Below are 24,379 nucleotides of genomic sequence, written 5' to 3'. Positions count from 1 at the left end.
GGGGGGGGGGGTTAGTGTGAGATTTCTCGGAGGAGGGAAAAGGGGGCGTATTTATCATGAAAAGCTCTGACTTGAATGTTTGTAGAGGGAGTCGATGTATCCGTAAAAGTTTGATCAGTGTCTGATGATCTGATCTACACCGAGTCTCCCATGTTAAACACCTGTCTCATAAGTGTGTCTCAGAACCGCCTATGATCACACACACTGGAGATGTAAACTCCCAACAATCAAAAATGCCACTATGTTACTGGGAGAGAGTTGTGCCCTAGCTGGGCGCCAGAACATGATCCTTGGAAGTCTGTATAAATGAGGAGGAGACATTTAGAAGTGGACACGACTGGTTCAAATCCAATGGAAAGAGAACGTGCCACACACCATGGCTTATTACTTGTGTCTTTGAAAAGCCCCCACCTGTCTGGAAGCTCTGCTGAACTCAAACCCTGAGGATGGCACGCTGGAGGCGCAAGCTTTGGGTCCCATGTTTGCAGGTGGAGTTGTGAAACCAGGGCAGCAACATCGCAGGTTGGGAAACCTGCTTCTCTTTGAGCAGACTGGGTGGGGCTGTACATAGCTGAGACAGGCATGGGCAGAACCCCTCCCAGCTTTCCCAGGCACAAGCTGTTTCTGTTCTGGCAATAAAGGGTGCCAGGTGTCAGTGCAGCGATTGTTTGAAAGAGGAAGTGGTTATGAGGTGTGACACAGATGCGGAGACAGCCCTAGGAGACTCCCCCATGATATCTGCTACCCTGGGGAGAACTAAACAGTGACACTGACCAATATATATTAGAAAGCAGCCGCTTGATTCACATGAAAAAGACACTTTTTATTTTGTTTCTTCAAGCAATTTATGACCAGCATAGGTGCATTGTTTTAAAATTTAAAAAAGTCTTTTAAAAAAACTACTTAATTTCTTTGTACTTAATTTACTTCAGCTGACAAGTCTCCCAAGTGCCTTTGAGCCCAGGCAGCTGTACCGCTGCCAGGGGAGATGTGTATCTGCAAATATCAGTCGTCTTGATCTAAACTCAACATCTTACAGAAAAAGAAGCAAGCAGAATTGGAATAAGAGAGTGAGGCTGGCGGTGCTGCAAACGGCCTTTCCCCACAGGCTCCATCACTTGATCTTGAGATCCTTCAGTGCGGACTCCAGGCTCTACAAGGAAAACAGCGAAGATTTCTAACAAGCACTTCTCTCCGGGCGCGTGAGAGCACAGTGAATGAATAAATGGTCTGGGCAGCCTGGCCATTGCAAATTAGGGGGCTTGCTTGCTCGGCCAGAGTGCAAGCACAAGCCATGGAAATATGCCTGCTTCCTGCAGCCGACTCTTTGCCTCTCAACCAGTCACCTCTCTAATGCAGGGCCCTCTGTGACCTCATCTCGTAAGCCTTGTCCACACACACGTGATGAACTGCTTTAACGGTACTGCTAGAGCTAGCGTTACCACCCACTAATGTAGACACAGTCATCCCCGTGTAACTGATTCCATATGGGAAGGGGACTAAGCCACATTTCCATAGAACATCTTTCTACCACTAAGGGTGTGAGATTTGGTGTGGACATGCTGAAACTGCAAAAACTGGATGTAGACCACAGCTGGTACTTGTTTTATGCTGGGGGGTGGGGGGAATAGATAGACATTGTGTCCAGCCATGTAAAAATACAAGCTAGTATGCATTTAGCATTCCTCAAGCACCCCCTTCTCTTCCCCCCCCCTTCCCCCCCCCAGCAAGAGGATAAATCATGACATGCTCTTCTGTGGTGCTTAGCGTTTACAGCTCTCCATTGCTCCAAAGGGCTGTTCAAGTCGCCTGTCTGACAGAGCCAGTTGGGTATGTCCGTTTCTTTTGCAGGATCCTCTAATCAGAGGGGCTAGGGGTTGTGTTCCAAATTTCCCTTTGATCAGGCTGAATTTTAAAAATACCATCCCAGGAATATTTCCCCCCCCGGCCTGGTGGACTATCTGGGTAGGTCAAATCATGGACAGAACGTCTCTGCCGAATGTTACTAGCTGTGATGGAATGGTGGAGTCGCACAAGCTGAGAGCCATAGGCTAGGCTGCATTCATTCTGATGCATGTCTGATCCCATTCCAAGCAGCGTTTATTACACAAGGACTCAATCATTTGTGCTCATGTGAGAGTGGCTGTGATGGGCGCAGCACCAGCGTGGAACACTCCCTGGGGCATGCTGACGAGCTTTCAACAGAAGCAAAGGTTGAAAAGCTGCTCCATGTTCTGGGGTAGGAAGGTGAGGAAATAGCCTCCTGTGGACATATATCCCCCTGGAGCTAGCAAACGGCAGCAGAGAATGGCAGTAACAATTAGTAGTGATATGCCTGCACCAGCAAACAGACAGCGTTCGATGCCGTCAGCTCCCAGCACGGCCTTGGGGAACCACGCGGTGGCTTTGTGAGGCTGGATCGTGTAGTGTTAGGTAAAGGTATGTGCTCTCTGTACCAGGACTGGCCTGCGAGCAGTGCCCGGTGCTGAGTGGTAGCTCCCAGGCATTTGGGTGCAGCAGAACTGCAAATCAGTGGGATGCTGGGGACGTGAGCTTGACGTGAAATGGAAGCTTTTGTTACAATACAGGTCTGTCTCATCTTACGCGGGGGTTCCGTTCCGCGGTTACCGTGTAAAGTGAAAACCACATAATGTAATTTTGACTATGAGTTGAATGGCGGGCGGAATCGCCCGCGCTACAGAAACAGTATTTAAATTGTTATTTTTCTCTTTTTCTTTTGTTTTTGCCGACCGCGTAAAGCTGAAATCACGCATGTTAAATGCGCGTAAGATGCGACAGACCTGTATAACGTTTCCTGAGCACCTTCCAATGGCGAGAACCCAGCTTCCTTCTTGCTGTCTAGCCCTGTAATCAGCCACAAGGCTTCTGAGCTACGGAGTCCTTCCCAGCAGTTTGAATTTTGTTACCTGCTGCTAATCAGCAGCCGAATGCTGCCACCAGGCATAATAAAAGCAACTAGAAAGCGCAATCAGGGCAGAGATTAGCTTGCTAAGCAGCCTAATAACTGTCGTGGGGGCGGCTCCTAAAGAAGTCATTTGAAATGTCTGGGAAGGCTTCCCCTGCTGTTTGGGGCTTTTGTGCCGTTTGAAAACAACCCCGGTAAATAAAAAGCCAGCTTGGTTAAGGGCTCAGAGTTGGCCTGGGAGAACCCTCCCACAGTGACTGCAGAAGCACCACTACCCACAGCCAGCAATACACTCGTGTAGAAGGGCTGCAGGGCCCAGGGCCGGTGCAACCATTTGGGCGACCTAGGCGGTCGCCTAGGGCACTAAGATTTGGGGGGCAGCATTTTCTTTGGCAGCGACCGCGGCGGCCGGATCTTCGGTCGCCCCACTCGCTGCTGGCATTTAGGCAGAGGGAGCTGGGGCAGGGGAGCGCCGCCTGCAGCAAGTAAGTAGGGGGGGCGGCACGCAGGGGAACTCCCCGCTCCAACTCACCCCTGCCCCGCCTCCTCCCTGAGCACACCGAGGCTGCTTCACTTCTCCCGCCTCCCAGGCTTCCGGGATCAATCAGCTTAGGCACCGCAAGCCTGGGAGGCGGGAGAAGTGAAGCAGTGACGGCATGCTTGGGGTTGGGGTGGAGCAGGGGTGAGCTGGGGCGGGGGGCGGGTCTCAGGGTGGAGAGCTGCCGTGGGGGGGGGCCTCTCGGGGGGGGCACCTTGGTGGGGGGGGCCTCGGGGACAGCGCAAGGTGGAAGTTTCGCCTAGGGCGTGAAACATCCTTGCACCGGCCCTGGCTGGGCCATGCTTTATTTTCCTTTACTGCTGGCCGCAATGACACTGACACTACTGGAACTGCGAGCAAAGCCTGCACCTCAGGCTGTGATCTGAGGTGACCCAAGGAAGGCCCCTTGCAAACACCTCTCCGGTCACGGTTGGGGTGGTTTACCTTGATATCCCAGATGCTCAGCCCCCCGTCCATTCCTGTGGTGCAGAACTGCGTACACTTGGCTTTGCCACCGGCAATCACAGAAATCTGGCTGGAGAGCACAGACAGACACCGGAAAGTCAGCTGCCATTTGGCTTCCCTGGCCTCAGAGTTTCAGAGAGTCTTTCTAATCTGGCGTGTTTGACTCAGAGTTTATTAAGCTCGGGGGTTATTTTACCACCTGCCACCTTTCCATGCCTGCCACACGGGAAGGCTGGCTCCAGCAGGAGAGCTTTCCCCGAGTTTCTGTCTCACGCAACCCAACTCACCACCTTCAATTGTGAAAGGCCACCAGCCGGGGCTCTCCCAGCTACCAAGGCTCCATGGAGCAAGAAGGGGCAGGTTGTCCCTGCAGAACAGCCAGGGAGAAGCTCCTGGCCTTTTGGGCTCCTGCAGTGCAAGCCTCTGCCTCAGCCAGTCCCACACTAACGTGGTCAGACTGGAAGCCGAACCTCCTCGAAGTGAGGCGGCAGCTCTGGGGTTTGGGTTTGGCTGGACTTAGCTCCATCCCCCACCCTGTCTCCAGGACTAACATGCGGCGGGGTCCCATCCGGCCCTTGCCTGATGCTGTTCTTGTGCAGCGTTTCCAGCATGACGTTGTTGGTCTCGGTGCTGGCTTTCTTATCCAGGTTCTGGAAGCGCTCGCGAGCGGTCAGTCCCCGCTGGGAGCTCTGCTTGGGGACCTCCAGCTTCCCGCCAAAGGTCAGCGAGCCCTGGCTCTCGTCGTAGGTGAAGAGCATCGGGTAGCAGTCGTGGCCCTGGGGAAACACCAACAGTGTGTCCTGCTCAAAGCTGCCAGGCACCAGAGCAGCCACTCAGCTTCCCGGCGCGAGCCGCAGACTTACCGCTGCCACCAGGCTGTTCTCGGTAATGAAGGTGACAGCTAGGAGCGGCAGAGTCTCCACAGACAACGAGGCGACACTAGGCAGGGAGAAGAAGCCAAGAGCGATTAGCACCTCTGAGCCGCTTTCTGGCTTCACATCACATACATCCTCCTTGGAACCACCAGGGAACGCAACAGGCGTCCCAGATTTCCAGAGCGTGAGCAATGAGCCAGGCTGCAGCCAGGGTTAGCCGGCTCTTCCTAGGGCTGAGCCCATCCTGGGCTCCAGCACCGGGGGGTGAGCAAGGGAAAGGGGCCCATTGAGCAGGAAGATTGTGATGCGTGGCCCCTTCCTCGCCCAGGCAGCCTGGCACGGCAGGATCGGGCTGGGTCGGTAGGCGGCTGGGAGAGCGGCAGGAGATGGCATTGGATTCAGTGTATTGGATTCAGTCTTCGCATGCTGCCCTAGGCTATTCTCGAGGGTCGCTGGGCATGGGCCAGCTGCTGCCCCTTTTTGCCCCCTGAGGTGGCTGCAGCACCAGCAGAGAGCAACAGAGGCTAGAAATACGGACAGCTCAGCAGTCAGCCCCGGCGCTCTCAACCCTTCCCAGACCTCTGACGGCAGAGCCCCTGTACCCCTAGGGGGTTGATCAGCGCATGGGGTCTGAAATACCCAACCCCTGGCCGCTCCAGCGGCCAGGCTACCTGCAGCCAGCTCAGGCCTTCACAGTCAGGTTCTCCCTGCTTTGTGCAGCCCAGGGCTTCTCCCACGGGCTGGGGTTTGCCCCACTGTGCATCCAGCCAGCCCCACTGGAGATGCAAGTGTCCTGGCTGCAGCTGGCACGTCCTGCTCAGTTAAAGAAAACAGTCCCACTTACGCCATTTTCTTGTTGGCGTCCCAGAGGCAGACGGTGCTGTCGTGGCCGACCCACGCCACGCGGTTGCCGCTTTCAGAGAAGCAGATGCTGTGGACCCAGCCGCAGCTGCTGCTCGACTCAAACATCAGCTCCCCAAAGGGCATCTTGGAGCCCCACGGCGTGGGGGACGGCCTCTCCTCCACTTCCTTAATGTAGGCCGAGAAAATCCTATGGGGAACGGAAGCACAGATCTGGGCTGCTGCATGCGCTGGCTGAACAGTGGCTACGGCGCTGGTCGCCCGAGAAGCAGCTGAGACTCCTCAGCCAGGGCCCAGGCTGCCGGATAGGCGACCAGGTTTGTAAGCCTGGCTGCGTGACCTCAAGCGCGTCCCTTGGCCCTCTCCAGAGAGGGGCTGAGTGTTGTTAGAACCCAGATGAGGGAGTTACTCTTCTCTCCCCCCGCCCACCCCGACAGGCCTCACTCATTCCTGATCAAGGCCCAGCTGTGTTATGAAGGGCCACAGATGATGCTTTTGCCAGGGAGCTGGGCGGGGCCACATCACTAATGAGACACCCCCAGAGTGGGGAACAACAAATCGGAAGCTCCCTGCTGGATGCTTAAGGCAGGCAGTCACTCCACAATCACCTGGAGACTCCCCTCACGCCCCCGGGTCCCGAACGACACTCCGAACCCTGGAAGGCCCAGTCCTGCCTAGATCCGGCAAACCCGACCTCTCGGCTGCTGCCTGGATCTTTATTTTAGTGCCATGATGGTCCCTTGTGACTCTCACACGAGAGGCTTTGCGGTTTGCCCAGCGGACGTTTCTGGTTCTGAAGAGCCAGCGGTGGGCCTGAGCTGCACAGCTGGGATCCAGTCGAGGGTCAGGGCTTCCCCAAAGCTTGGGGTGCTCTGATCTAGGGCCCACTTCTAGTCAGAAATAAACAGGGGAGGAGGGTGACCTCAGCTTTCCCTGAGGACAGTGATGGGGCACGGCCAAGGGAGAGGCAGTTCTGTGCAAGCCCGAACCCCAACGGGGCCCCATTTCTAACCCTGGCGTGCCTAAGAGCATGTCCGGCCAGACAGGGCGAGGGCTCCCCACTAGAGAGCAGCCGTCCTGCTCCTTTCCAGAACCCCCTGCTCCTTGCCAGCCCCGGGACTCAGGGTTGTCTCAAGGACTCTTAATTCACCTGCATTTGAAGTCACAGGCGCCGGCGGCCAGCAGGACATTATTGGGGTGCCAGTCCAGGCTGAGGACGGTCGAGCGAATGGGCTTCTTGATGTGCTTGCAAACCCACCTAGGGCACAAGACAAGCAGGTAGCACGGTGCCGGAGAGCAGCAGGGCCGAGGCGCCCAACCCCTTGGGAGCGTGTTCCCCCGGAGCGCCAAAGGGCCAGGACTCACCAGTCGTTCTCCTGCTCGAAATAGCAGATGGAGATGACCCTGGAGCCGCTGCCCACAGCAAACTTGTTCTCCTTGGGAGACCACTTCACGCAGCGGGCGGCGCGGTTGATCCTCAGGATAACCAGGGTGGGTTTCCAGACATTGCCCTTGAGGGTCCACACGTAGGCGTTCCGGTCGGTCCCGCAGGTCACAATGCGGTTGCTCTCGGGGGCCCAGTCAATGCCTGAAACACAGAGAGCCGTGGGCTGGGGCGGGGACTGCTGGGGGAGGGTCCCTGGCTGTGCTTTGCCGGAGGGGGGAGGGTCCCTGGCTGTGCTTTGCCTAGATGGCATAACGGTTCCTTCTGGCCTGAAGATCTGAGTCTATGCTCCCAAACTCCTTTCTCCCTGGCTCTTCGCGCCCCTCCCCAGTCCCCACATTCACAGCTGGGCTTAAGGGCCTCAGCAGTCGGGGTGTTTGGTGCCAGGGTTTTGGGTCAGGCCCATCGCTGGCATCAGTTTACTGCCCCCTGGAAAGCTGGTGAGAAGAAACCAACAAAATGGCCAGCAGGGGGCACCCCTGCCCTTTCCTTCCCCCTCTGCTGCCAGCCTCCACTTCCAAAGCTCTCCCCTCCCCGCCCGCCTTTCACTAGTGCCATTTCCCGTTCAGTGCCCCAGGCTGCCACGGGGTTCCTGCTACTGAGCCACAACCTCCTAGAAGGAGCCAGCCAGGCACAGGCAGCCTTTCCAAGCACAGATCTTTGGGGGCGGGAAGCTGCAAGCCTATTGATTTTGAGGAAGGAGGCTCAATCCCCCCCATGCCCCCTCCTCTAGAAGGCCTACCAGGGGCGGGACGGGGCTGGACGCTGTTCCAATTGGAGACTGTTGATGCCACTCCAAGCCTCTGTCTCTCCCAGTCCGCAGTGACAGGGTGGTGAGGCCTTGAACACCAATGTGCTGCCACTAGACAGTCCCTGCCCCAGATCAGCTTTAAGGACGGCTTAAACCCATCTCTCCTGTTAGCTGCAACGCCCGCCTCAATTTATACCTCGGGGAGGCCCTTTCAGCTGCTTCTTCCCTCAGCTGGCTAACAGCAAATGCTTCGATTTCCACTGTTCCTTTCACAAGATCCCTCACTGCCTAACAATTTACATAAATTCCTTCATGCACCCCTGAAATGCAGCCATGTCTGGGTGGAACATGGCAGTGGTTTGACAGCCTACAGCAACACAACAGTTTAGTACAGGGAGTGAAGAATGAGACCAATGGGGAATTCAGCCAGTACAAGCCCTGTTATGGAAAGTGCCCTGGGATTTTGATGCCTCTGGGTCAGGATCTCCTTTGCACATCTCCTCTGAAAGACAGCACAGCGCCCCCTACCACCGCGCTAGGACTCTGGGCTCAGTACTGACAAGGGGAAAAGCACCACCACCTCCTGCAGTTCTGTGGTCCATGGATGGCTCCCATCTAAGGGCTGATCCAGCCCAACCCTGCTTAGTTAGCAAGATGACCAAGTGCAGCCTGAAGGGTTCTGGCTGCAGCTGAGACAAGATCTCAAGGACACCCGTGCCCCCACTGCAGACACAAGCACATCCTTCTAAGTGCGTTACCCGGCAGGGAGCCCTCCCATTAGCCGGGGATCTGTCTCCTCCAGCCCTGTCTCTCGCGTGCGGCCGTGTCTAGGGGCTGTGTTTCCTGGCTGCTCTCAGAGAAGAGAGAGGGACCCTTGGCCCAATGACACATTGGCTCACCTGTCACCTGCCCGTTGTGCTCCTTCAGCTCATGGACCTTGTTCCACTTTTCCCCAGCTTTCTTGTAGATGTGGACCTCATGGTTGTTGGGGCAGATGGCAAGCTCTGGGGAACAATAACAGCGGTTACATGACCGGCCATCGCGGGCGGGGTTAAGTACCACAGCTGGGTTCCAGTGAAGAGCAGGATCAGCTGATGCTCATGAATACAGCATGTGGCTAGTCAGGCTAAGCTCATGGTGAGACAGGCCAGTCTCAAGCTTCAGGGTGTTCACTTATGGCCCACAAGGGTCAGGCAGGAAAGCCTATACCCTGACTAGTGCTGGAGGGGGGTGGGGGTGTCTAAGCAGCAGCTGCCAGCCGCAGCCAGCGGCCGAATACCAGAGCCAATGGAACAGTTGCACACTTCAAAGGGGCTCGCTCTGAGCGACCCCCAGCTCTTCCTCTTTCAACCTTTCCCTGCTGGTACCTGCCCCGGTGCTGCCTGCTCTGTGGCCCTGAGTCTGGCGCCAGAGCCCAGCTTGTAGCACACAGGCTGTGGACACGGAGTTCGCTGTTGGGGAAAAGCTACTAAAAGCAACATCCCTCTTGCCTTGTGGTGAGGGGCTGTGGGGATGGGTGGTCCCTGTGCACAGAGACAAAGAGAGGTGCTAGGAGAGAAACTTCACACGTGCTGGTGCGCTGACGCCGACTCCATGGGTGCTCCAGCCCTGGCGCAGCCATGGGGGAAAAAATGGTGGGTGCTCAGCACCCACTGGCAGCCCCTCTATCAGCTCCTCCCCCGTCCCTCAGTGCCTCCCACCCCCTGGGCAGACCCCGCCCATCAGGGCCTCCGCCTTCCTCCCAGCTCCTCCTGCCCGCTGCGGATCAGCTGTTTCGCGGCGTGCAGGAGGGGCGGGGGAGGAACGAGGGCAGGGTGCGCTCGGGTTGGGGGGGAAGGGACAGGAAGAGGCGGGGTGGGGCGGGGCCTGGGGCGGAGCGGGAAAGTCGGCGCCTGTGTGCTGGTGAACCTGGCACTGGCACGTGGCGGGCAGGGGCCTCTACGCAGGAAGGTGGAGGTTATAAAAGGGACACGAAGGGGAGCCTGAGGCCTTGGTTCAAGCATAGCTTAGATCTTGTGCCTTCCGTTGCTCAGGCCTCAACTATGTGAGGGCAGGAGCACAAGGGGAAGAGGCAGCTGGGTGAAGCCAGGCGAGACTTAGTGCTGGAGGGGAGCAGCTGAATGTGACTTGTTCCAGCCGAGCTCCCCTGACCCAGCCCATCCATGCCACACTCTGCCACCCCGTGCAGCCCCCGACGTTGATTTTCAGCTCCGAGTTAAACTGGCAAGTGGGAAGAGGGCCCCCGCCCACCACCAGAAGCCCCGCCCACCACCAAAAGAGGCCACGCCCACCTCAGGTGAGCCGTTCTGCTGGCAGGTTCCCTATGGAATGCCAGCTGTCGAGGGGCGGCCCCCTGGCAGGCACTCCGCCTGTGCCCGCCCCATCCTGCCTACAGCCAGCCGCATGGCCCATTTCCCCCCTGCCCCTGAAAGAAAGTGCTTTTTGTTCTGCTGAGCCGCTCCGTGCTCACTGCAGCCCTTTTATACCCTCCACCCCAGGGCGCCACGACTTGGGAGGAGACAGCGTCACTCACCATGACTCGCCCAGGGGCTCTGCCGGCAGGCCACAAAGGCAGCTCAGATTGTCTTGAAATGTATTTATCTGTGTTACTAACAGTAACAGGCTGTTCCCTTCAACCTCGATTCTGCCCACTGCTGCACCGTGGGGGCTGGGCCTCCCAGAACACGGCACATATGGTGCGCCTGGCTCCTAGTAAACGGGGCTGCAGGATCGTCTCTCTGAGCCTGCTGTGTTGGGCTGAGCCTCCTCCTACACGACCCCAATCTCCTGGTAGGAAGACATGGGGAAGGCGAGGAGTGGGAGCCTGTTGGGACGCCTCCCCAGATGTGTTACCCACTTGCTCCTGGGCGTTATCCCTCTGTACGAACTCCGGGATCTCCCCCCACCCCCCCGACCCACAGGCTTGCTGGGTGTTTGGAACTCGGACCTGGACCTTGCAAATGGCCTCCTCTCTCTGTTAGGGTCCTGGATTTGAAAACCCCTCTGCCAAGTTTGAGGCACTCAGAACCTGGACGAACATTGTGTTTCTTCTTTCTGACAAATAGCATGACTAGGTCATAGGCCCAGCCCAGTAAGTCATTGCACTTGGCAAAGCCAGATGCGAGGGGTCTCCACAGCCTGCACATCTGGGGAGAGCTGGCAGCTGGGGAGAACATGGGAAGCAGTCTTGTAAGGCAGCCCTGAAGGGAAGCCGATGCAGCCAGCTCGGCCCTCTCTGCGATCTGAGGCTGGGTCCTGGGAAATGGGACCTTTACCAGTGCAGCGTGTTCCATGCATACCATGGGCCAGTTCTGCTAACTCAGTTATATCAGAGTAACCTGTTTTCACTCCATGGTGCTGGTGCGCATGGAAGAGAAGGGATCTGTATACTTACGGGTTCTGTCCTTATTCCAGGCGTGGCAGCTGATGGGTTCGAGCAGGAAGCTGTGGTAGGCCATGGCTTTTCAGCTGGAACGGAAGTGAAAAAGCAGAGATGTAATAGCCAGGTTAAAAGATGGCCCTCGTCAGCCACATCTAAAGGAAATAGCCACCAAAGGGCGGTAAACTGGAATCTGTTCATTGGTCACCCAATCGTTGCCTGACTCGGCAGATTCATGGTGATTCTCACATTGGTGTTCAGTGACAACTGAAACCGAAGGCCAGTTCCTCAGGTGGTGTAAATCTGCACAGCTCCATTGACTTCGATTGGCTTTCATAGAATCATAGAAATGTAGGGCTGGAAGGGACCCTGCAAGGTCATCTAGTCCATCCCACTCTACTGAGGTAGGCCAAGTCCACCTAGACCAGTGTTAGACCAACCTGTTCTTAAAAACCTCCAGTGATAGGGATCCCACAACCTCCCAGTGATAGGGATCCCACATACCACTGTATGTTCCACTGTATGGATCCAACATACCACTGTATGTTCCAAGAGTAATTATCCAACAGACACGTTTCCCTAATATCTCAGCTAAATCTCCCTTGCTGAAGATTAAACTGATTACTTCTTGCCCTACCTTCAGTGGAGATGAAGAACAATCACTGACAGTCATCTTTATAGCAGGCCTGAACATATTTGAAGCCTATTACTAGGTTGCCCGTTAGTCTTCTTTTCTCAAGACTAAACATATCATTTTAAAGATTTCTTCATAGGGCAGGTTCCCTAAACCTTTTATCATTTGTGTTGCTCTCCTCTTGACTCCCTCCAGTTTGTTCACATCTTTCCGAAAGCATGGTGCCCACAATTGGACACAGTGCTCCAGCTGAGGCTTCACCAGTGCTGAGTAGACAATTAACTCCTGTGTCTTACCTACAACCCTCCTGTTACTACACCCCAGAATGATATTAGCCTTTTTTGCCACTGTATGTTCATATTCAACTTGTGATCCACTATCACTCCCAGCTCCTTTTCGGTAGTACTCCTGCCTAGCCAGTTATTCCCCACTTTATATCTGGGCATTTTATTTTTCCTTCCTAACTGTAGTACTTTGCACTTATCTCTGTTGAATTTCAGATTTGATTTCAGACCAGTTCAACTAATCATGACCTGTGTAGCTGTTTGGGCCACTAGGAACTAGGAGGAGGACCCATCAATTAATTGTTAACCTAAGGCTAGATCTGAAGTCAGATCTCCAGCTGATGAAAAGCCAGTAAGTCACACACTCCTCTTTCTGTGGTCAGCCCTTTCTGGTCAGTAGCCTCAAGCATTTCTTAAGACTGTCTGATTCTCACAAGTCAGCACTGGAATGCGTTACTAATTTAGTCTGGTAAATTACTCCCCTTATGCCTTTGGTGGAGGGAGATTTGTGGTGCAAAATGAGAAGAGAGTAGGCTAGGGCCTCATCCCACAGGATGGACCCAGCCCTCTAGCAATGATATTACCATCCAGTCGAGCCTTATTGCTGGAAGGACACAGCAAGGCCTTCCCCCAGTTCGAGTCTCCCTGGAATGGCCCTTTGGCAGCAACCTGTCACAGTCAGGGCATTGAAAGGAAACAAGAAGGTCCTGATAACCTTAAAAAACAGGAAGCTGGCTCAGAACGTTAAGGGACTTTCTAATCACTCATGAACTTTCTTGGCGCTGGTTCCTGCTCCTGAAGCGAACAGACTCAGCACACAGCACGTGCTGGGGTTTTACAGGAGGGGATTGGCGCAGGCTAAACACAAAGTCACTTGTGATCTCAATCCGTTCTTGTGGCTAGTCTGATGCTCTCATCGAAATCAGCTGTATTGTTACTACTTCTTTGCACTGCAGCAGCCCCTAAGGACCTCAGTCAGGGCAGTGCATTCATTGCTCATTGCTGTGTAGACACGTACCGAGGACAGGCCCTGCCCCAAAGCTCACGGTGTAGGGTGGATAACGTCAAGCTGCAACAAGTGGAAGGAGATAGAAAGGGGGGGGAGGATGCGGTGACAGTCAAATGAACGCATTAGGGTTTCTGCAATGTCTATAAACATCAGGGAAGCTCTCGGCATTTGGGGCAGAGGAGATAAGAATTCTGCAGAAAAGCCAGGACCAAAACCACTTGGAACTGCTCCATCCCAATGGACACATACGTTCTTGGCTTATTGCTACACATGGTTTATGGGAAAGTCTGCTGTACTGGTGTGGGGGTGCAGGAAATCATTCTGTTCCATGGCCTCTTATCCCAGGTGACTGGCACATAACTATCCATCAGCAGATTATTTCAGCAGGGCCATTCAGTCCACTTCACCTGAACGATCCTGACTGGCCCCTTAATGAAGGGGAGGGAGGAGAGGTGACCTATCTGGTGAACCAAGCCCAGAACTGGGGTTTCTTGCAGATGAATGAAGTGCAAAATTTTTCTAGTTCATAGGGTCAGAGAGGAACTGCTGCCTGCCTTGCCAGCCTCCCTTCTTCCTGGCCAGGACCTTCAGTGTGATTTCAGAGAGCCACTAACCTCCATCAGCTGGAGCACAGAGCAGCTGGCGTGCTAACCCCTCCCCTGTCCTTGTGCCAGACCCCTCCTTCACATGCCTGTCACATTCCTCAGATGCCCCTGCTGCGTGCAGCAGAACATAGCAGAGCCTGAATGAACAGCAGCGGGCCTGGGAATTAAGTGCACTGGGAAAGCCTGCTCCATCTGGAAGTCCTCAGTATCTCCACACACTTAGTCACCTCCTTGCTGAGGAAACTGCCTGTGGCTGGGAATCTTCTCTTTCCTATGGCTCAGGTTCCTTCCTGACTTTCCCCCTCAAAGCCACAGGCAGTTGGACACAGCCACCTACTGAGTGCCATGTCCCCACTAAGCCTCCACGGAGGGGGTGAATTCAGTGCTGGGTTGACTGCCCTACAGAGGCTAGTCCTCCCTTTATTTATAGAAGGAGGATGGGGGGGCAGCTTCTGACTCAGGACAAACCTCCCCTGGCTTCCTGCCTCCAGCTGGGGTCACTGCAGGATGTTGCAAAAGAAGGAACCATTGTCTGACTGCTGGGAGGTGCCTCTCTGAGGTGCAGTCAGCTGCGTCAGAGCTGGTAGCTCTTGTAGATGTGCCTGCTTGAGCTCTGTCTAATGGTTGGCGTTGCCCACTTTACGCGTCCATCCAATCCCCAGTAACACACTGCCGCGTTCCATCTGCATTCACTACGCTGCATGTTTTAGTCCAGCTTCCAATTTAGTCAATACTGACGACACCGGTTTTAATCTGGCTAATGCTCAGCTGTTCCATTGAACACCCCAAACAAAGCAGAGGCTGTGGCAAAGGCTATGGGGCCAGGCACACATGTGCCACATGTGTGCCTGGCCCCATAGCCTTTGCCACAGCCTCTGGTCTGGTCTACAGAACCAGACTAACACGGCTACCCCTCTGATATGTGCCACAAGATGCTTCCGTACCGAAATCAACCGAGATCAAAATTCTCTTAGCAACATCAACCATGATTGTCTTAGCAAGTTGCTCCCAAGTCAGAGAACCTTTTAAACGAGAAGTCGTCCCCTTCTTCTGGAAACTGTCTTGCCGACAGTGTGTAACAGTGTGCAATCTCTCAGCCTGCTTGGTTGCTTCATCTTAGTTTCCTCACTTTGGTTCCTCTGTGAGTTCCTTCCTCTTTAGAAACGTCTCAACTCTTATGGTTAAAACGTTCCTTTCTCTTCACCTCCCCACAGCAATCAATCTACATTTCTATTAAGCACAAGCTGCCTGGCTGTTCAACCCCAGTGTAGATCATGACTAATATCTTCCACTAGCTTAGCTCATCGCTGGTTTTTGCCAGGGTACAGAATTCATCATGAAAGAACCATTGTGGTGCTGCTTGAAATACTCAGCGTTGGAGTGGGAGGGGTTATTTTTATAGTTGTTTAATGAGGGCTGCCCGGGGGGGGGGGGGGGCAAGTGGGGCAATTTGCCCCAGGCCCCACAGGGGCCCCCATAAGAATATAGTATTCTATAATATTGCAACTTTTTTTTTTGAAAGGGCCCCCGAAATTGCTTTGCCCCAGCCCCCCTGAATCCTCTGGGTGGCCCTGTGTTTAATTAACCCACTCTTGACTTTTAAACAGGCCTCGGCCAACTCTATGGAAGATACTGGAACCATCAGACAAGGAACAGACCCCGGTTTGCTGAGCTGGGCTGCACTGAACCTAGAAGCCAATTTCATGAGGAGCACTCAGAAATTGCCACGGTTCTCTGCGCCGCCCTTGGGCGGGACAGCCAGGATGTTAATTGTAGTGTTTGCCGCTTGTTATTATTGGAGGCAAAAAAGCAAAATCTCTAATAACAGATTCCAGCCTCCTAGGCCTGTGAAGAGCAAGAGAAACAGGGCCCCACACTCAGGAATTAGCAAAACCCAATGCCTAGTGGTTTGAGTCCCAGCAAAGCTCAGATCCACAGCACATAATGTGCCAACTCCCCATGCCTCGAACAACTAACATCCAGCCCCGCCCTCCAAGGATTGCTCATGAAAATGGTAATGGTGGAGGATGTAGGACTTGCCACAGCAGATCAAACCAAGGATCCTACTAACCCCGTTGCAAGCAGTGCTGCAGGCTGGATGATGCGCACACAGCTGTAAAACCTGTAATAAATCTAAGTGCACAATGCAGTCTGTGACAGACCTGGTAATTTCCCGCACGCTCCTTCACAAACCTTATCAAATTAAGCTTAAGTAGCTTTGGAGGCCGTTGTATTAAAAATGCAAAGGTTCTGTATTATTGCGGGATTGTACGCATCATCTGCAAGGGGGAAATGTGACCAGCGGCAACCCTGGGAAGTGTGATGAGCATCAAAGGACTCTGCTATAATCACATCAAAGTGTCAATAAGGTTACACTGGGGATTCATTTGCCCCAATGAACCAGACCGTATATTTCAGTGATCACCGTGCAGTGCTGCCGCTGTCCTGAAACCTGCTACAGCACATCCCATTTACACTGCTGGCGTGAGATGCACAGGAAGCAGGCAGGCTGCTGCAGCGGGTGTCCCAGGAGGCCTGTCTGAATAAAACTGGCTGCAAACAGTAGCCTGGGCCCAGCTCCTCAAAGCTATTTAGGTGCCTTTTGGAGGAGCTGGTCCTGGCTGCTAACGTGAGGGAAAGCCTGGAGCAGAAAACATGTGAAGTCACTAACCAGAACTGAGCAGCGGATGTTGCTTTAGGAGAGAGAGGGGTTTGGGGGAAGGGTGCATTTACTGCGCGTCTGTCCTTTTCAACAGTGACCTGCAAAGGAGAAAAGGGGAGTTGTGTCCCCGTTCCCTTCTTTTTGATGCATCAAGACAGCCTGAAAGGTTTAAAATAATATCAGGAGGGGGGAAGTTTTGCTTAATTTTGCCTTGGGGATATCAAGTTCTGCCTTCCCGCTTTTGCAGGGGGACTCGTTGGCTGCCTTCCTCACCCTCCGACGAAGGCGCTGGGTGCTGAATGGTTAAAAATGGAGGTGCTTTGCTGCCAGCTGCCTGCACCCAAGTGTTTTAAGCAATCAGAGTAACAATCACTTCCCCTCCTAGGTTAGGTTTCACTTGCTTGGCAGCTGATTTCCCAGATCCACTATTCTGGCAGACTAGACAAGAGCTGAGGTTGTAATGCAAGGACAAAGCAGGACATAGGTTAATAAAACAAGCTTTCTGCACAATAAAGAACCAAAAAAAGGGTCCAGAAAAATCCCCCCCTTTGCTCGTCACCTTTCATTCTATGCTAACATCCGCTCCAACAGCCAGTCCCATTCACCTCCTGAATTGCTGGCTCCACAGCCCCTCCTGCCCCGAAATAATCAGATACCTGCCCCCTCAAGTAAAACAAAGGTAAGTTTCAGGGGGCAGCCGTGTTAGTCTGGTGGCATCTTAAAGACTAACAGATTTATTTGGGCATAAGCTTTCGTGGGTAAAAAGTTCAGTTTGAGGATCGTTGCCTGCCTGAGACAGATGAGTTGATCCCCAGCGCTGAGATGACTTAGAATTAGATAACTTCCTCAGGTTTCACTCCTTTTCTGCCCAGGCTCAAGGCCTCACCAATGAAGGGACAGGCTGGGGGAAGTAACTGAATGTTGGATCCAAAGCTGGACAATTTCTCTCCGCCCCCCCCCAGCTAAGGAAGTTGCTCAGTAGGAAGGGCTTTGATTGCAAATTTTGTGGGGAGCATTGAATTAGGACAGAAACAGGCAAAATGCTGGATCAGCTTCTCCGCTGTCACTGCCTCCCCTAGTAAAAAGGCTCAGCAGGAAATTGAATTTAGCACATGCAGCTTAATATAGTCCTCCTCCCCGCCCCCGCCCCCAGCCAGGCGGGTTGTCCGTGTTAACCCCTGCCCCGCTGGACGGTCAAGCAGTTAATATGGGGAGGGGGCTCAGAATCAATGTTCCCTTGGGAGTCCAGCCAGGCTCCTCATGGCGCTAGGGGAGCGGAGATGCTCTGCACTAAGGTGACCAGACAGCAAGTGTGAAAAATCAGGACAGGAAGGGGGGGGGGGGTAATAGGCGCCTGCATCAGACAAAGCCCCAAATATCAGGACTGTCCCTATGCAATCGGGACATCTGATCACCCTGCTCTGCACAGCGGTTAAGTTTGCATCTCCACTGCCCTGCTTCAGCCTGGGGGGAGGGAGAGCCAGGCCAGGGATGGGACTGAGTCTGTCCCAAAGCCTTTTACGGTCAGGCCATCGGCCCAGCCCCGTATTACTGACAGTGCCCTCGGGCCTCAATGGTCAATCTCCAGCAACAGCTGCAGGGAGGAAGAGGAAGAGGCAGAGTCGTGCCCCCCCCCCGGCCCTGCTTTCTACCCATCCGCTCCATCCACCTGTGCTTTCCTTTCCTCCCCTCCTCTCCAGCCAAGCCGGCGGGGTGACACGATCCAAAGCATCTCCGTGACTCAGGAGCCTGCGACCCACTGATTTCCCCTGGGAGTCAGGCAAGGCGCTTTCGCTGCGACAGCGTGCCCGGAACCCCACCTCGGGAGAGGGAGCCAGCAGGAGCCCACTGCTGAGGGTGACAATGGCTCCGCCCGCCAGGGTTTTCTCTTCCGTCTTCCAAATGGACTGATTTAACTGAAGGCCCCCTCCCCCCACCCCAGGCTATCAGACATCACCACAGCCCAGGCAGTTCCTCTATGACAGACACAGCAGATTATAGACTGGGAGGAGCTCTCTGTCTGCCTGCTGCTGCTAGGTCTCTGCTCCGAGAGCAAAGCCTGATGTTTTTAATCAAAGAGCAGAGCATCCAGCAGATCAGCACCCAGTTCTGAGATCCCACGACTCTTCCATCTTCGCTTGCCCACGCTGTTACGTAGAAATCCGCGGGGGCTCTGTCCCGCTGGCTGGAAAGACAGCACCTCTAGCCGGTTCCAGCAGATGTGCCAAGAGACACCTTTGCATCGAGTATCCGTGTCAGGCTTAGAGGGGAACAATCAAGGAGGGGAAAGCGCAAACGTGGAGCCCGAGGCCCTGATTCTCCTCTCACTCCCACGGGTGTAACTCAGAAGTAACTCTGCCAAACGGAGCAGTGTAAGCAAGGGGAGAGTCAGACCCAGCGTGCACACAGAGGGGATCCCTGGGGAGGGATCTGGGGAACAGCAGCAGGGCTAACGGGTGTGCAGTCCAGCACACCGTTTTCATTAATTTCTGTGGTATCCCTGCTCAGGGATCTGTTCCAAATCAGTGGCGCTTTCAGGCCTCCTAGGGGGAAAAAATGCTACAATGGAAAAGAAACATTTAAAAAGTGCGTGGTGGGGGGAGAAGCCAACAGCTCTGAGGACCTATTGATTCAAAGGGGAAGTTCATTCCAATCCCAGCACCGTTCTTGTAGCTCCGGATCTGTTCTGCTCAAGCAAAAGGAACAAAGATTTTTCTTTTGGTGGCCCGCTCCAGGATTAAACAGTAACTCCGCTAGGAGACGAGGACGAGCCTCCCCTTCCCCTGTGGTGAAAGAGAAGAAACTCCTGACAACTTACCTTCAAGAGAAGATGAGGAAAGCCGGGTGAAAACTCTCTCTCTCCAAAGCGGGATCGCTAGTTCATGGACTCTGGGCAGTCGACACGAACTGCAGCTGAACCAGCCCCGAATGAAAGGCAGAAGTTGAGTTCTCGCTCTGAAGTAGCCTGACTTCCCTCTTCCTCTCTGAGAAATGTAACCACTTCCTTGCGTGGGCGTGTGGGGACTGCAGAAAGCTGCACAGGCTGCCTCCAGCTGAAGCAGCAGCCACAGCAGGCTTGGGTTGGCTGCACGAGCCCTGGCTCAGTTCTCCAGGCCTCTGTGCAAGGCTCCGGGGCCGACACGTGGAAGTGCAGGAGCCTGGAAAGAGCTTCCCTCGCTACAGCTTGGCAGATGCCCTTGAAGCTCAGGGGATCGCTGCCGGGCTCAGCAATCGATTGTGTTCGCATCTGGCCCAGAAACCTGGCAGATTCGAGGTGCCTGGGCTCAAGAGGAGACTGGGCTGTGAAAGGCCAAAGGGAAGGGGCAGAGACAGGTGGATGCAACAGGAAAACTCCCCAGTTTGACAGTTTCATAACTGGAAGGGACAAGCTGGTGGCCCTGGAGGCCCAATCCTGGACTCCCTGATGCCCGGGAGTAACAGCATTTACACCTGAGATCAGCAGGGCTGCTCACGAGGGCAGTTACTCGCAGAAGCGTGTGCAGGATCAGACCCAAAGCATCCTCATTTACAACAGAGACTAGCCGCCCTCTGTTTCTTCTGAGCAAAATAGTTACTGTTCTCCCTGTTGTGGCACGCCAGCCCAGGGTATCCCAGTGCAGTTTGATGCTATGGCTTTCCACTGCTGGCAGGTTGGAGAGAGGACGGAAGGATCAAAACGTCCCTAACAGCTTCCCAGCACGGCAGGGTGACGCTGGTTTCATGGTGGGCCGTTGTGCTAGTGAAGCTTCTTAAACATTTTAAAAACCTTATTAACTTTGCAGACAATAGTTTAGTTCTATATTACAGACTTATAGAAAAAGAGACCTTCTAAAAACATTAACGTGTATGACTGGCACATGAAACCTTAAATTAGAGTGACTCAATGAAGACTCGGCACAGCACTTCTGAAAGGTTGCCGACCCCTGGGCTAAGTATTAATATGCATAGGCATTGCTGGGGGGAAGGAGAAGTAGCTGAAATGGCTGCACAAATGCCAGATCCAAAAAGGCTTTGACAGCTTTACCTTTCATATATTCCTGGCCCACTCTGCAGACTTCCTGCTTAACTGGATAGTCCGGATTTCTGCAGCATGCAAGGAGGGTTGTTCTCAGAGTGTCCCTAGAAGCCTGCAGGAGTCTTTAGGTCTGAGCCTGAGAAGGAGCCAGAATTTACCAATGGACATTGCCAAAGAGCCACAGTAATACGTCAGCAGCCCCCCATCAGCTCCCTCTGGCTCCCACCCACCAGCAGCCCTACCGATCAGCGCCTCCTACTCCCTCCCCGTGCAGAAGGCTCTGGGGTGGAGGGGGAGGAGCGAGGGCATGGCAGGCTCAGGGGAGGGGGCAGGAAGGGGTGGAGTGGGGGCAGGGCCTGTGGCAGAGCCAGGGGTTGAGCAGTGAGCACCCCCCGGCACACTGGAAAGTTGGCGCCTGTAGCTCCAGCCCTGGAGTCGGTGCCTGTACAAGGAGCCGCATATTCACTTCTGAAGAGCCGCAGGTGGCTCTGGAGCCACAGGCTGGCCACCCCTGCTTTAGGGGCTGGGAGGGCTAGGGTAGGGTGACCAGATGAGAGAGAGAAAATATTGGGACACAAATATTCGGGGGGAGGGAGGGGTGTCCGCTAGCAAAGACAAAAAACAACAACAACAAAAACGCAAGTGCTGGTCACCTGGAGAGGGCTGAAGGTAACAGAGGATGATCCGGCAGGAAAATACATCTCTTAAAAATCAGGCAAGAGGCCTAACTCTAAGCTTTGAGAGGGGAGATGCAAAGCCCACCAAGGCAACTTGGCAGGTGTAACCACTCCTTGTCCCTCATTGGGTGACTTGGCTAACAATGCACCTGCTACAGGCTTCTCAGAGCTGAAAGGGGTTCAATTTCCTACCCTGCACATCTCATGTCTTCGGACCAAGAAAACCCGTTCTCCCTTCAGGCTACTGGTGGCTAGAAGCTGCTGTGATCTCAGCAATGCCGATCTTAGCTGCTCTGCCAGGGATCTTTTCCTGAATACACCAGAATATTGACTCTTTTGTTGCAAGAATACTGCTACTGATCACTGGCCACGGAGAGACCTGACAGAATGAACATAAGTTTACTTCACTGCAGAACAAAAGATTCTCCCCTCCAGGCTACCTTAAGACATTCAGCTGCCTGGAGCATTCCACTCCCCACTGCTACTACATGTTAAGACTGTGGGAAGGAACCCTTACCTCACTAAACAGAGAGCTTGGAATGAAAACCCAGCAGCATCCCCTGCAAAGCAGTTCCCTATCAGCTACTGCACTTCCTCTTTGCTTTGGGCTGAGGTGTGGCAGCTGCTGCTACACATTCTTCTGTTCAGATGTGTTGTAATTAACAAGGACAGAAAGAAGTTGCTACTGAACATGTGCAGCTCTTGCAGAGATCTGGCTTGTGTGTCTCTCTAGTCTAGAATATGATGCCAATGTATCCCCTGCAAGAGTGTAATTGGACACTGCTGCCTAGGACTGGTCTCAGGACTCCTGGGTTCTATTCCCAGCTCTGCCACAGTGGTGGCTACCTGTTCACTTCCAGAGGCAGGTAAAGCATTGGTTACACTCCAGCGTCATCCTGAAAGCTTTAGGGGCTGGGTTCTTCTCTTAGCCAGGTCCCACTTGCTGGTGCTGGGGTCAAACTCTCTCGGCTATCACGGGGTTTCCACACAGTGCTTCTCACAAGTGTACCGAAGGGCCTAAGACCCCATGTGCTAGGCCCTGTACAAACAGGGAACAAAGCCAATCCTTGCCCAAAGAGCTTACAATCTAAGGTGCCTACACAACGGGCACTATTGTAGATCTTTCAAAATTAGGGTTATAAGTTGGCCTGGTCCAAAAAATACATTTTTTAAAACATGTTTCTGCTTAAACCACATCATCTGATACATTGAATGCAGCAGGCCCGGGCAACGCTACAGCTCCTTCAGAGCCCATGAGCTTCCTCCCATAGTTATTCCTGCTGGCAAAAATTAAAATGAAGCCACTACAAAAGGTTCCTTGCTTCAAACAAATGAGTTCCCTGGGGGAAAAAAAGACATTTGTCAAAAGCAACTCTCCAGTTTTGCTTCCCCCACTTCAGCCTCTCCATATAAAGCAGGCAGCAGGAGAGGATCAACTTACAAGAGGGAGAATCATTGAGCACAGAAAGAGAGCCAGATTTTAAAATGAATTAGGACCATAAGGTCAGGCTGCCCATCTTCCTGTTCTAGGTCCTTGCAAGGCTTGACGATGTGACAGAGAATGCAAGCTGCTCCTTATCCTCTGGCTAGTGTAGAACATACTAGCTTGTGGAATTGAAAGTGAATTGAATTGAAAACAGAATTCTTTGACAAGGTGCTAATTCTTCACTGTAAGGAACCTCTTGACCAGCTGAAAAGAGGACAAGACCAGTCTTATGCATTGCTTGACTTACGATTTACCTGGCATTCAATGGACAGCTTGCACGGATTTCCATTGCCAAGTTTCAGGAAGGCATATGCACAGTAATGACGTGAAATGCTACACACAGAATTTGTATGTGCATGACACCCAAGAAACCCCTCGATGACCTAAACCCAGCTCAGCATAAGTGCAGACAACTAAGCAGGATGTAGACCTGGCCAGCTCACTGTGCTGCTATTGTCCAATTGCCTTAAAGCAGGACTGGAGTGAAGACTGCTAGAAAAACCAGTAAGATTGCTTGTTCCCATAGAATTAAGATGGCAGCTATGAGTTGTATTTGTTAGGAATAGAGCTCTCTATGCCCTTGTCTACACGACAAACTTATGTCGGGGTAACTACATCGCTTCATCACTGACCGAACCCCCGGTGTGGACAGTGTAATGTCTCCCATCGACATAGCTACCGCCTCTCAGGGAGAAGCTTTCCTGTCGGCTGTCACTAAGCACAACAGCTGCCCCATAAGTGAGACAAGACACCACTGACCAAACTGAGTGCGTAGTCTGGTGCTGCAGCTGGCTAACACGTACTAGCTGATTCTTACCAAAGATACAAAGAACGCCCCTTGGCCTCCTTAAAAGGTGGGAAATCAGGGCAAGGAGACTGCTTGACTCAGCCAGGCACTGTACAGACCTTCAGTTTGGTTTAAGGGAGAGGAAAGATGGTCATGTGATAAATGCAAAGGGTACAGGAAAAGCTATTCCAGATGAGACCAGTGGTCCCTATCTCTGAGAGTTGCCTCAACCGGATGCTGCAGAGCAAGGAGCAAGAAATCCTGCATGTCTTAAAGGATGTTGTTTTATATCCCTTAACGTCATAATTTTATCCTTTCTTAATCTAACGGTGAATGTGTTCATTGCCCATATGTGTTTAATCCATTCTGAATCCCACTAAGCTTCTGGCATACACATTTTTGTGGCGATAAGTCACACAGCTTGTGTTATGTCAAGGAGTTTGGAAATTGCTGATTTTTGCAGTTTTGTGACGCCTTCTCAGTTTGGAATTTGCTGGTTTTTGCCTTTTTGTACTAAGGACAACAGAGTTCAGTTTAACTTCTGAAGACCTTCCATTCTACCCTCTTCTCTGCATTAAACACGCCCACTTTTCACTCTTCCAGCAGATGTCTCTCTCTTTCTGCCTCTACTCATTCTTGCCACCTATTTCTGAACTCCCGTTTCTGCTACTGTCTTTCTGAGGTGGGAATAAAAATTTCAAAAGCATCCACACAACCTGGGGGACTAACTACCATTGACTTCAAATGAAACAGACACTTCTGAAAATTTTACCCCAGGTGACCAGAAGTCAGCAGTATTTGAGACATTCCAATATGATGTGTAATAGTTCTAATATTTTCTATCCTATTCCTACCAGATTATTATTTTTGGCTGGCACTAGTCTACCCCTGAACAGGGCTCTCCTTACAGTGATGCTTAATTCTTTTTTCTGAGTTGTTTCAGTTAACTTAGGTCCCAGCAATATGTAGTAGTTCAAATAT

At 53.1% G+C, this 24,379-nt stretch overlaps 1 protein-coding gene across 1 annotated transcript; it reads right to left on the bottom strand.

Annotated features, from left to right (window-relative positions):
* Positions 1-802: 802 nt before the first annotated feature.
* ARPC1B (actin related protein 2/3 complex subunit 1B) lies at positions 803-19,408 on the bottom strand. The gene is made up of 10 exons (XM_044981114.1): positions 19,252-19,408; positions 11,255-11,328; positions 8,760-8,864; positions 7,031-7,253; positions 6,816-6,923; positions 5,649-5,855; positions 4,793-4,868; positions 4,509-4,705; positions 3,909-3,999; positions 803-1,153 (listed from the first exon to the last, which is right to left on the bottom strand). Exons 2-10 carry the CDS (start codon positions 11,316-11,318, stop codon positions 1,115-1,117), a joined length of 1,110 nt encoding a protein of 369 aa, XP_044837049.1. The 5' UTR covers positions 11,319-11,328; positions 19,252-19,408; the 3' UTR covers positions 803-1,114.
* Between the last annotated feature and the right edge of the window lie 4,971 nt (positions 19,409-24,379).

This window comes from Mauremys mutica, chromosome 11 (genome assembly GCF_020497125.1).
Source record: "Mauremys mutica isolate MM-2020 ecotype Southern chromosome 11, ASM2049712v1, whole genome shotgun sequence".
NCBI lineage: Eukaryota > Metazoa > Chordata > Testudines > Geoemydidae > Mauremys > Mauremys mutica.
This window is presented reverse-complemented; position numbering and strand designations above follow the sequence as displayed.

Bases quoted from the DNA above. Each gene is read 5' to 3' on its own strand.
- ARPC1B (XM_044981114.1), bottom strand. From the start codon at position 11,318: ATGGCCTACCACAGCTTCCTGCTCGAACCCATCAGCTGCCACGCCTGG. The intron at 7,254-8,759 runs GTGAGCCAATGT...TCTGTGTTTCAG, and splicing joins GCACAACGGGCAGGTGACAG to GCATTGACTGGGCCCCCGAG. The intron at 1,154-3,908 runs GTAAACCACCCC...TTTTCCTTGTAG, and splicing joins TGAGCATCTGGGATATCAAG to AGCCTGGAGTCCGCACTGAA.